The sequence below is a fragment of the Penicillium expansum genome, assembly GCF_000769745.1.
Source record: "Penicillium expansum strain MD-8 chromosome Unknown contig224, whole genome shotgun sequence".
Taxonomy (NCBI): Eukaryota; Fungi; Ascomycota; class Eurotiomycetes; order Eurotiales; family Aspergillaceae; genus Penicillium; species Penicillium expansum.
In genome coordinates this window covers 122,026-132,950 of record NW_015971275.1, presented here as the reverse complement: position 1 = coordinate 132,950, position 10,925 = coordinate 122,026, and the positions used below count along the sequence as shown (strand labels likewise).

Here is a 10,925-nt window from a genome sequence, read left to right as displayed (position 1 = left end):
TGCTATTCATATCTTAACCCACAATACCATGCGCATATGTTCTTTATGATCCATTCTAGGATATACCTAACTATCACCCACCATACATGCGTTGTAAACACACTTTCTCTCTCTCTCTTTCAATACAGCCACAAACCATCTTGTTCCAACTTCCCCTCGGCTTCGATCTTCTTCATACAAGTCTTGATTCTCTCCACGACATGCTCCGCATACCCCGGTCCCAGCGGCGGCTTGGGCACACTCATATTCATCTTCAACCAAGGGATAGAACTGAATCCTTGGGATGCCTGGCGCATCTCATCAATTTCCTCATCGCTATATAAAGCCCCCGCAAACACAGCGACGGGTAGCTTGGAATAGTTCATTGTGCCACGATTGGGCTCTTCGGCAATGGGAGGGATCTGCCCTTGCAGCAAAGCGGGTATTTCGACTGCTCCCAAGTTGCTGCTGATGACGTTATGTATAACTATGGATGATGTTAGTTTTTGGTTTTAAGTAAGGGCTGTATGTTCCTTACTTTCGTACTCGGGTAAGTAAAGAGGTTTCACAGCGTTGAAGATCTGGGGGTTGGCGCTGCCACAGGTAATGACTGGTAAAGCTGACATGATGGTTGAGATCAATTTATCATTGTAAGAGTGGTACTGTACTGAAAAAGAGACATTGTCTATGGGAGGGAGATACTAGTATATATAACCCGGGGCGGGGTGATGATCGCGGCTGCTGAACTTTACTGACGTGGTGAATTCAATCCCCACACCTCCAGGGCTGAGAGATATTATTCCGTCTGTATATCAGGCGTGTATGGAGTAGAATGCCAAAAACAAACTTAGAGGCTCGTGGAGGCTTGTTGTTGCTTCAATGCCCTCACGGCACAGTTGTGAGAGGCCAAACCGACCAGGAAAAGCTAAGCAAAAAGTCAAAACAGACTAACACGACAAAGAAGTTACGCAGGAGGCCCAAGTTCAGGATAAATTCCGGAGAAGCCCGCCTCTTGGAAACTTTAGAGGGAGCCAGGCTGTATTCATGTAAACCTTGGAATACACGATATAAGAGCCGCTGCTGTTTGATTGGTCTGGTCGTATAGAGCTGCGGATCTGCGAAGGAAGAGCAAGTATTGCTAACCAATCAAGTAGACACCCGAGCCTGGCGAAATCAAGCTATTTGTATATTTACGTTGAAAGTAAAGAATGATATTACTAACGCCCTTCTAGCGTTGGAAGGCCATTTCCGTAGTATAGTTAGCTGTCTGGTAGGGATTCTAGAACACTAAAAGGATTTGAATAATTATATGCGTACTATATACTTTCTCGCGCAGCAATAGTGATGACGATAGGAAAGGTAAGAGGAACAAGATATCCCATTCCTAGCCTGTTGCTGCTGCGTTGTCATCCCCGGGCCCAAATGCCAACGAGCGAGGCTTTCCCGAGCTATCACAAGGAAGAAAGCGCCATGCACCAGAATTTCGTCTGGCCAAAAAATACGATATCACCCATGCAGCCATAGGAGGCAGCGAAGGCCACTGGTTGCCTCCCTCGAAGGTAACGTCCCGCAGGCCGAGTACCATGGGAGGGACCACTTGCTGTCATGGAAGATTTTATCAGCACTAATAATCTCGTTCAATCTCCAGGGTTTGCAGGTCACAATATACCTTGTCTTGCTTGGTTGCTTCAGCTACACAATTTTTGTACACCTTCAACAACGCCGCTTCATTATACGGCTCCATTGAGAGGAGACTGTTGAATTCGTCGCTTAGATGGCGGTGGAAACTGGGCGCCATTTCCTCAATGGTTCTTCGGATCGTCTTGGCATCGTAATCCGCATGGCCAGTATGGCTGGAATACTCTTGAAGGATTTTCAACTGCGGCTGGAATGCATGGTGCTGTTCTACATTAGTGTCGAGGAAGCCAGCCGTGCCAATGACTTTCTCGAAACCGGGAAACATTTGTGTTTCTTCCAGGATATGATGATCGGACACCCAGCTTGCCCAGGACTTGATGAAGAAGAGAAAATCTTCAATGTCTTGGGGTTTCTGGACATGCTCTGCTTGGAGGTAGATGCTGTTTAGGCCTCGGATCATGCAGTTATGGGTACAGGCCATTTCGTTTGCAATGTAAATAGCCGCATGTTTTGACTAAGAAAGAATAAGTGAAATGTAATCGAAACAGAGAGTTGAAAATGATTTCTTACCACGTCTTGCGTTTTGGAAGGGGTTTCAATTAGTGACCATGGCCCATCTGCCCATACTGGATTTGCCATGAGAGTCGCTGGAATAATTTATCTTAATAGAGTGAGTAGATTTGGTAATTTCTGCTGGGAGAGTCGGAGATACAGAGGAAACTAGGTCAGGGATGCTGCAATAAGTACACGCTAATAGGAAAGCCATAAACAAGCTGCGTTAATCTGCCACAAGCCATTTGATATTAATTAAACTCATATCACCAATACATACGAAGTACAGGTGGGGCTGAACAGGCTGACAGGTATGGAGTAGACAAGTTGAAATACGGGAGTCTGGCTGGGCTGCATGTCTGACTAGGGCATCGTCATTTGCGGCTGAAAGCCTCAAGTTGGAGGGGTACATTTTGAAGTTGGGTCGCAGTGAATTTGGGTATACGACGTCGGTTGTATTTCAAATCAAGGATAAGAAGAAAGACCATCATTCAGCCTCATTTGTTGTCTGATTAAATATAATTAACCCTGCGAGCGTAAATAACAAACGTAAGATACATTAAGTTGTTATCAACCGACATCGGGGCTAATAAAAGGCTTACTTGGCAATGGGAATCTGGGGGAGCAATTAAGCGATGATAAATGATATTCCACTAAAGTTACTATTGGCACTTGAAATGTATTTAGGCTAAGTAAGCTCAGACTGTTTCTAGATGCGAAGAACATTCCAATTGGAAGATAAAAAGTCTCAAAGGAGTATGGCAATGCTATGCTATGCAAGACAGGATATGCTCATGGTCAATATCTACTTCTAGTGGATCAAGATATAGAATCATATAATCCACTTCTAATGAGCTAGATCGCTTTACTTTCTAGCCTTCAGCTGAACCATCAAATCATTCTTCTCCCACAGAAAGAAGGTTTTCTGTTTCTCCCAACCAATAGACTCGGGGAGAAGAGAAAGCTCAAAGTTATATAGCACTTTGGCCAGAATGAGACGCATTTCGTGGTATGCAAGACTATTCAATCATTAGCTACTGAGCACTACCATTCGGAGAGAAGGATGAGGACATACTTCTTTCCAATGCAGTTGCGAGGGCCGAACGAGAATGGTTGGAATGCAGCCTTATTATCAGTGGCAAACTCATCGCCAATCCAACGCTCCGGGATGAACTGATTTGGCAGTCGAAAGTTTTGAGCATTGCGATAGGTAGACCAGTGATGAACTGAAAGCACAGTCTATTATATCATTCAGATATTAGAAATCAAGCATAGAAAATAGTGAGCGGGAAAGAAAATACCTTTCCTGGAATATGTTCTCCACAGACAAGCAATCCCTCATTGGGAGCGATGCGAGGCAGACCCACCGGGACCGGAGGGTAGATGCGCAACCCTTCCTCAATGCACGCATTGAGATATGGCATACGCTCCAGAGATCTCATGTCGATGTCAGAGTCTTTCTTAAAAGTTTCACGAACTTCCTCTACAATGATCTTCATCTTTTCAGGAGTCGTCAGGAGATGGTAGAGCAAGCCACTTAGTGCAGTTGCAGTAGTCTCGGTACCTGCAACCATGAACACCTGGGAATTGGCATACATCTCCGAGCGACTAAGACGGAGTTCCTCCTTTTGACTCATGACAATGCCCCAGATGTCAGGTTTTTGCAGGGTATGGTCGCCGTCAATCCTTTTATCAACAAGCTCCTGCGAGGCCTCGTAATGAGCAATGCTTTGTTGCTTCAATTCCTTCGGAATGAGCCTTTGAGCAATGGGGGAAGTCCAAGGGACGTAGCGTGCCAGTCTGCGCACAGCATTGGCTTTTATACTGACAAAAACCGCAGACACCCAATTGAGGTTACCAGTTCCAGCTAACAGGTTCAAGGAGTCACCGAAGGTCAAATCTCCCATGATGTCAAAGGTGGTCAAATTGAGCATGCGGACCATATTTATTTTCGCATTGGGATCCTGCTTGATTGTTTTCTGGAGGCTGTGAACTAAAGTGTCCACATATCGACAGATCAGAGATTGTTGTTCTCGAAGCGCCCGATCAGAAAAGGCGTGCGAGAAGTTGCGGCGGAAACGGGCATGGTCAGGTCCATTTCCTCTGATGATATCTGGCGCTCCGTTAAATGATGGACCATAGAATCGAGGGTCCTTCTCCGTGACTGGTTTCCCTGCGGTGGCATGACCGTAGATTCCCTTCCATGCCTCGCCAGTCGCATAGCTCAGCTCATCTGGGGCGATGCGGATTACATCGCCGTGTAGAGAATGTAGTCCACTGGTCCATTCAAGCAGGTCGCCTTTGAAGGTATGGTAGAGCTGAGGTATCCGTGATATAGCTGCGAACTTTGGTCCAGCATATTTTCCAAGAGGGTTGATGAAGATCTGGTAGTATGCCTGCGAGACTAACACCAGAAAAATCTAAACAAAATATGTTAGCACATCAGCAAGAATGGCTTGGTAGAAAGAGAGGAGTAAGCGCACCGAAGTGGCGATGGCTGAAATGTAATTTCCATGCAGCAAAGCTGAAGCGGATTCAAGCAGCATCTTGGATTATGAGAATGTTCTTCTGGGTCAAAAATGATAGATTGTAATAACAGGAAAGTAGAATAGGCTTGGAACATATTATATTAACAACTTGACCATAATGTCACTTTGGTTTTGAATTGTGCAGGCTGTTTCGTGCATAGTTATGATCGCGCTAAACTGACACCTAGCTAAGCCTGCAGGGGCAATGATAAATTTCGTAATCACATCACACTATGAGGGATAAATGTACATTTCAAATTGAATTGAAATTGATCGACGCCCATATTGCTGCAGAATCTATGTTAACGGTTGAGACGGGAGTGGCGTATGCCATGGAAACTGGGGATAATTAGTGCATAACTTGTTTCCCTCGGACATATTTTGACCCCATGTAAGTACCTGCATAATCATGATTAAGCACGAAATTTGATTAGACAAACCGTTAACCTTGAGATTTGGTAAAATAAGTTTTCCCAAATCGAATCTCTCGACCATTGCCAGTAGTCACTCAGAGTCTAAAATCCCAACGAGGACCAATTAGGGCTCGCTGCGGTGTAGAGCTCATCTATTGGCACCATTAGCCAAGACAGATTGAATCATATTTAGAATAGAACTAAGCGAGCTAAGGGGTATGCAGTATCATTGGAAATGAGGCTATGGGTAAACATGAAATAGTGGTTGGGAAATATTTAAGCTGAAGCATTCTCGTCTATAGGTTTATCTGTGTTCTTAGAACTATGTTATACTCTACTCTTATGGTTTATACCGATGGAAACATAACCCTAATGCTAATTCTAAAAATTAATGACTGGCAGGCACAAAAATGGAATCGATGCGCGACAACCCTTACAGCGTTGTTCCGAAAGCCCCAACCAGTCCCTCGGTCAACAAAACTTTATACAGCTACATTTCCTCTGTACGAAGTACTGTTATCCTCTCTTCGCTGATTTCCTGGATTGTTTCTTCTTCAAAGAGTGACAAGCGCACTAAAATAGAGATAGAAAGATCTCAAGGGCCAGACATTATCCGGTACATATGCAAATCGAACCATTTACAAGAACTTGCTAGCAAGACTCATAAGTCCTCCAGCACCACCAGAGCCACCACCCTGATTCTTCATGTACATCTTAAGCGCCATCTCGGCAGCAGAGTTAACAGCGGACTGCTTATCACCGGACTAAAACAAGAACCATTAGCATCATCATCCCCAACCAAAAGAAGAATAAGAAGAACATACCACATTACCCCCAGATCCATTCTTCTCATCAAACAACTTCCCAGCCTGAGCCATAGCAAGGCCAATAAGCTTGTTCTTATCCATACCACCATCACTGCTTCCACTGCTACCACTGTTTCCACCGGTAAACATCTTCAAAGCCTGCATCGCAGCACCAGCACCGATGGTGCTGGAATCATGCTGCTGGTTCGACGAGCTGCCGGAGCCGTACATGGCCTGGTGGGCATTAGCCGCCTGCTGCTCGTCGATATCGCCGCCGGAGCTCTGGCGGTCCTTGAGGAAGTTCAAAGCAGTGCTGAACAGGGACTTGTCTTCGCTGCTGTGGTTCTCCTGTGCGTGCGAGGCGGCGCTGCTGAAGTCATCGTCGTCGTTGTTGTTGTGGGAAGAGTGGTGGTTGGAGGAGGAGTTGTTGCCGTAGCCGGAGGAGTTGTTGTTGTTGTTGTTGCCTCCGTAGCCACCGCTGTTGTGGGATTCCTGACGGCCGCCGTAGTTGCCCTGGTTCTGGTTTTGGTTCGGGTTGTAGCCGTCGTTGGAGGAGTTTCCGTAGCCACCGCTGGATCCACCGTAGGAGTCGTTGTTGTTGTTGTTGTTGTTGTTACCGTAGCCACCGCTACCGTGGGATTCTTGACGGCCACCGTAACCCTGACCTTGGTTCTGGTTTCCGTAACCCTCGTTGGAGCGGCCCTCGTTGGAGTTGCCGTAACCACCGCTGGAGCCACCGTAAGAGTTGTTGTTGTTATTGTTGTTGTTACGGCCGGAGAAATCCTCGTTGCTGTTGTAGTAGCTGTTGCTAGCACCGCCGCCGCCGCCACTGCCGTATTCCTGGTTATCGCGGTAAGACATGGTTGTAGGTAGATGGAGAATGAGAATGAGATAGAGATAGGGTGAGTTAAGAGGAAAAGTGGAAATGGAAATTAAATCTGTGAATTTAATAGCAAAACTCAAACAACCGAATGGAATCGAAGAGCTTCAGCTGAGGTTGGACGAGGAGGGGTTGCGGGGCATTTTTTTGTTGATCGCACTGATTTGGGCGATTCGCTGTTCGATCGGATGGGGTGGATCGGAGCTGAGGTGGCCAATTATTGACAAGTGGGCTGTTCAGTGCATGTTTTGAGAGGTTGACTATTGATTTTGGATTTCTTTTTGGCTGGTTCTGGTGATTTTAGTGTGTTTTGGTATGTTTTAGGCGATAGTTCGGAGTTTATATGGGGCGACTACGATATGAAGCTGAACAGAAGTTGTACCAAGCGCTGGTAATGCTCGCTATAACCACAGAACAGGTATCATACCTTGGTGGAATAAAGTCAAGGCAATCAGAAGTCAAATAAATTGGCAGTAGGAGGACTGGTTCCTTTTATTACTTACTACACATCCTAGGCTGTACAAAATGAGATGTTCACCTGGGTACTCATGTAGAGAATGGATTTCTTATAACATGACCGGATGATATATGCACCGAGTCCCGAGGTCATGTGCCTCAAGTCATCCCTCCAGGGCTGCCCAGGGAGTATACAGACACGGCCCGAATGACGGGGTATTCGATCGGATAGCGAAGAGCTCAGATTGGGTTGAATTGCACCTGCACTGTCACAGTTGAGGGGGACTAAATAGGACACATTATTGGGATGAGCCTACAACATATCGTCATGAATCCACATCCAATACTCTAAAACAAAAGAAACGAATATAAACAACCACCAACGCCGTAGCCCAGGGTATCAGATGCAGATGAAAAGGCGCAAATAATACCAATCCAGAAGAGAAGAAAAAGAGACAGACAACAGACAACAAGAAACAATAGCATCCACCGAAATCGAACAATCAAATCAAATCAAATCAAATCAAAGAATCAACTCATCATGCTCCTCATCGGATAAATTCCTCAAAAACCTCAGACCCCTCTCCCGCTTACTCAAAACACACCTCGAATCCAAGGCCAATTCATCCTCGGTAACCCACTCACACGGCAAATCCGTCAACCCAACGCGCTGTCCCCACTGTCTGCGCTCATACTGCATGAACCCACCGAAATGACGATCGGTATTCGCAACCCAGATCTCAGCACCATCAGGCGCGTAATCAGCACCACCAATCTCACCAAAGAAATCATGCACCTGCCGTGAACGGAAGAGCTGCGCATCAACAACAGAAATCCGATCCGCAGGCTCGGTGCAGAGAAGAGTGCGCGGGCCACCGCCGACAGGCGAGAAGCGCAGCGAGCGGTATCCCGCGACGTCGGACTCGATAGTCTCAAGGGGCCGCCATGTGCGCGCGTCCCAGATGATGACTGTCTTGTCTTGGTTTGAGGTTGCTATATGGCGCATATCTGGAGACCAGGCGCATGCGAAGCCGAAATCACGGTGGCCGCGGAGGGGATGGACTGGACGGCCTGTGTCGGATTCGATGACCCATGCGTCTGGCGAGTCGCCTATCACGACGCGCAGACGGCTGTCCGGGGATGTGGCGGTGCAGTTTATTGGTTGGGAGAGTTCTTGGTCGTAGATGAAGATGTTTGTTTCTGTGTCAAGGATGCGGAGGTGTTTGTCGTTTGAGGCGAAGACGCCTCTTGGGGAGGGGCCGGTTCGGTTGGGGATTATGTCGACGTGGTTGGTGATTCCGTCGTTGAAGTCCGGGGTTACGAGGCCCTTTATGCCGGGGTCGGAGCCGCTGGTGCTGCGTAGGGCGTATTCGCCGCAGAACCCGCCTGCGATTGTGAGGCCGTGGGCTGTTTTCATGGTGGAGATTTTGACGGGGCCGAGGAAGCCTGATTCGGGGTCCGGTTGGCTCATGTCGATTATACAGCGTGCGTCGCCGGTTGTTGGGGTCCAGGAAAATACTTTTGAGTTGGAGGCGAAATGGACGGTGTTGGATGCTGGAGTCGACATCAGATTGCGGAGTTGGAAGTGTTCGATAGAGGCTTTATGTGAATTGTGCATGGAGCTCTCGCGGAAAAAGGTTTCATGTTGTGGAAGGTGCTTTGCATGGCTGATGTGCGAGTAATCCAGGTTATGATACGAAGTATACCAGGCGTCGCGCACGGCTCGTGCATCGGACCGCGTCACTCGCAAGGTTTCTGTCCATGGAATCTGCTGCAGATCATAGAAATCGCGTCTCCAGCCGGACGGCCGAACAACCTCCTGTGGCGGTTTCCAGCTAATCATTTTTGAGAGTGGGCGGAGCTGTGGTGGAATTCGGCTTTCAGAATGGAAGCCACGGGGAATGACGTTTATTGAGACCATCCAGCGCTGGATGAATTCATCAATCGTGAAGTTCCGCTCGTATGCTAGAGGTGAATTAGCTAGGGTCTTGTCTCAAACGTCACAGCGCCTTACTGGATGTGTGGACTAAAGTTGCGGGGTGTGGTTCAGCGAATTCCATTTGATCGTCAGCAAAGTTCTCCAAACGTTCTGTCGCAGACACTCCCATAGTTTGGCCGAGATCCACATCAATATCGTCATAACTGATACTATTATAAAAATCATCCAGATCGCAGTCTGGCATTTCGGCTTCATGCGTCGGGCGCTCCTTGCGCTGGTAGTAATACTCCTCTTCATCCGGATAGAATCGGAGGAAGTCTTCAAGCTCGTCATCGGACGTCGAAGAGGGTGACGGGTTATCTTCCATGGTAGCTGACTCGTAATCCCTAACCAGATCCTTCTGAGCATCCTCGATGTCGCTAGCTGGTGCGATGGCGATATTTTGCCGGCCGGCGGTGCGGTGAATCAAATTCCGGACAATCGTTTCCATATCCACGTTGCCACTCGGATTCGCGCCAAAGACAAACGCCGGTCCAGCCGAAGGGACACCTCCCATTCCAGATTGTTGGAAATGGCCCCTGTGTCCCGGTAGCAATGAACCACTAGAATCCAAATGCCGATAATCCGGAGGACTACCAGCGCTCGTAACAGCGTTGACGACTTCCGACACCATAAAAGAATCCCTGTGCGCATCATCCACCGCACGCGGGTACTGAGACACAGCAGCAAGAGCCGCAACGCCCACGTCATGTAAACGGTGATCGATTTGGGAAGTCATATTCGTCGGCGCGGCAAATCGATCGGTAGAAAATGTATGCGAATCGAGAGTTGGGTTCAAGGCTGTCGCATTGTCTTCCTGACTCGACAGCCCAGTACCAGAATGATGTGGAGAAGGATTCATGACTCGGGGTTAAACTAATTGACCATCGATATCACATGACACATGGCGCGGCGATGCAGCGGGATCTCGCAAGCGGGCAGGGAAGTCGGAAGGGCGGTTCGCGGAGTTACAGTCGCTAGAATGAAGCATCGACCGCCATGGACATCTGTCTCGAACCCCGATAAGTCGTTGCCTTCAAACCCAGCTGAGTATTGGTTGCCTGTTCCAGGCACCGTGCAGCAAGGCGGGACGGACGATCACGTCCCAAAGGGTCAAATGGGCAGGGATGACAGGTAGCGGTCGCACAAGCGGAGGAAACGAACCAGTAATCAAATAGACAGTGCTAGAGTGTACCTACAGCAACACTTTTTTGGGGGAGTCACACAGATCCTGGATTTGCTTGTGCAGCGATGTGTCTCGCAGCTGAGTGCTGATGCTGACTCGGAGAGTTCAACCCCACACTGCAGGCGTGGCGTTGATTTCCAAGCCCGCGTATATGACGCGAGCAGGAAAAGGCGGAGAGCAGAAAGTGGCGAGTTCAAACGCAGAGGGGTTTAGGAGAAGCCGGGGAAGAGAAAGATGGGTAGAGATCAAAACTGTAGAGTACTCGGTAGAAGTAATGTAATATCGGGTTCTGCTATGGCTACTAGTGGGAGATGAAACGCCGATAGCTGTGGGCTGATCCAAAGGGAAATAGAGGGGGAAAAATCCACAGGGCAGTGCGCGGTAGACTTTTCCGAGGGGCCTGCAAGGAATGACAGAAAAGGAAGAAGCTTGGAAAGGGATATTCTGACTCTCATGCAGCGAAGTCAGATAGAACGTGGGAGGAGAAACGTGAGAGTTGACATTCTCCG

The 10,925-nt window shown here is 48.0% G+C and overlaps 5 protein-coding genes across 5 annotated transcripts; all 5 read right to left on the bottom strand.

The window, feature by feature from the left end:
• Positions 1-119: 119 nt before the first annotated feature.
• Positions 120-605, bottom strand: PEX2_066850 (uncharacterized protein; the record flags this gene model as incomplete). The annotated part of the gene is made up of 2 exons (XM_016743956.1): positions 120-466; positions 518-605. The coding sequence occupies 2 exons, from the start codon at positions 603-605 to the stop codon at positions 120-122; spliced, it is 435 nt and encodes a 144-aa protein (XP_016599669.1).
• A 998-nt stretch (positions 606-1,603) lies between these two features.
• PEX2_066840 (uncharacterized protein) lies at positions 1,604-2,077 on the bottom strand (the record flags this gene model as incomplete). Its single annotated transcript, XM_016743955.1, has 1 exon — positions 1,604-2,077. One exon carries the CDS (start codon positions 2,075-2,077, stop codon positions 1,604-1,606), a length of 474 nt encoding a protein of 157 aa, XP_016599668.1.
• A 957-nt stretch (positions 2,078-3,034) lies between these two features.
• PEX2_066830 (cytochrome P450) lies at positions 3,035-4,715 on the bottom strand (the record flags this gene model as incomplete). The annotated part of the gene is made up of 4 exons (XM_016743954.1): positions 3,035-3,188; positions 3,245-3,408; positions 3,471-4,589; positions 4,653-4,715. The coding sequence occupies 4 exons, from the start codon at positions 4,713-4,715 to the stop codon at positions 3,035-3,037; spliced, it is 1,500 nt and encodes a 499-aa protein (XP_016599667.1).
• Positions 4,716-5,748: 1,033 nt separating this feature from the next.
• Positions 5,749-6,777, bottom strand: PEX2_066820 (uncharacterized protein; the record flags this gene model as incomplete). Its single annotated transcript, XM_016743953.1, has 2 exons — positions 5,749-5,874; positions 5,935-6,777. 2 exons carry the CDS (start codon positions 6,775-6,777, stop codon positions 5,749-5,751), a joined length of 969 nt encoding a protein of 322 aa, XP_016599666.1.
• A 998-nt stretch (positions 6,778-7,775) lies between these two features.
• Positions 7,776-10,092, bottom strand: PEX2_066810 (WD40 repeat domain-containing protein; the record flags this gene model as incomplete). Its single annotated transcript, XM_016743952.1, has 2 exons — positions 7,776-9,217; positions 9,267-10,092. The coding sequence occupies 2 exons, from the start codon at positions 10,090-10,092 to the stop codon at positions 7,776-7,778; spliced, it is 2,268 nt and encodes a 755-aa protein (XP_016599665.1).
• Positions 10,093-10,925: the final 833 nt, after the last annotated feature.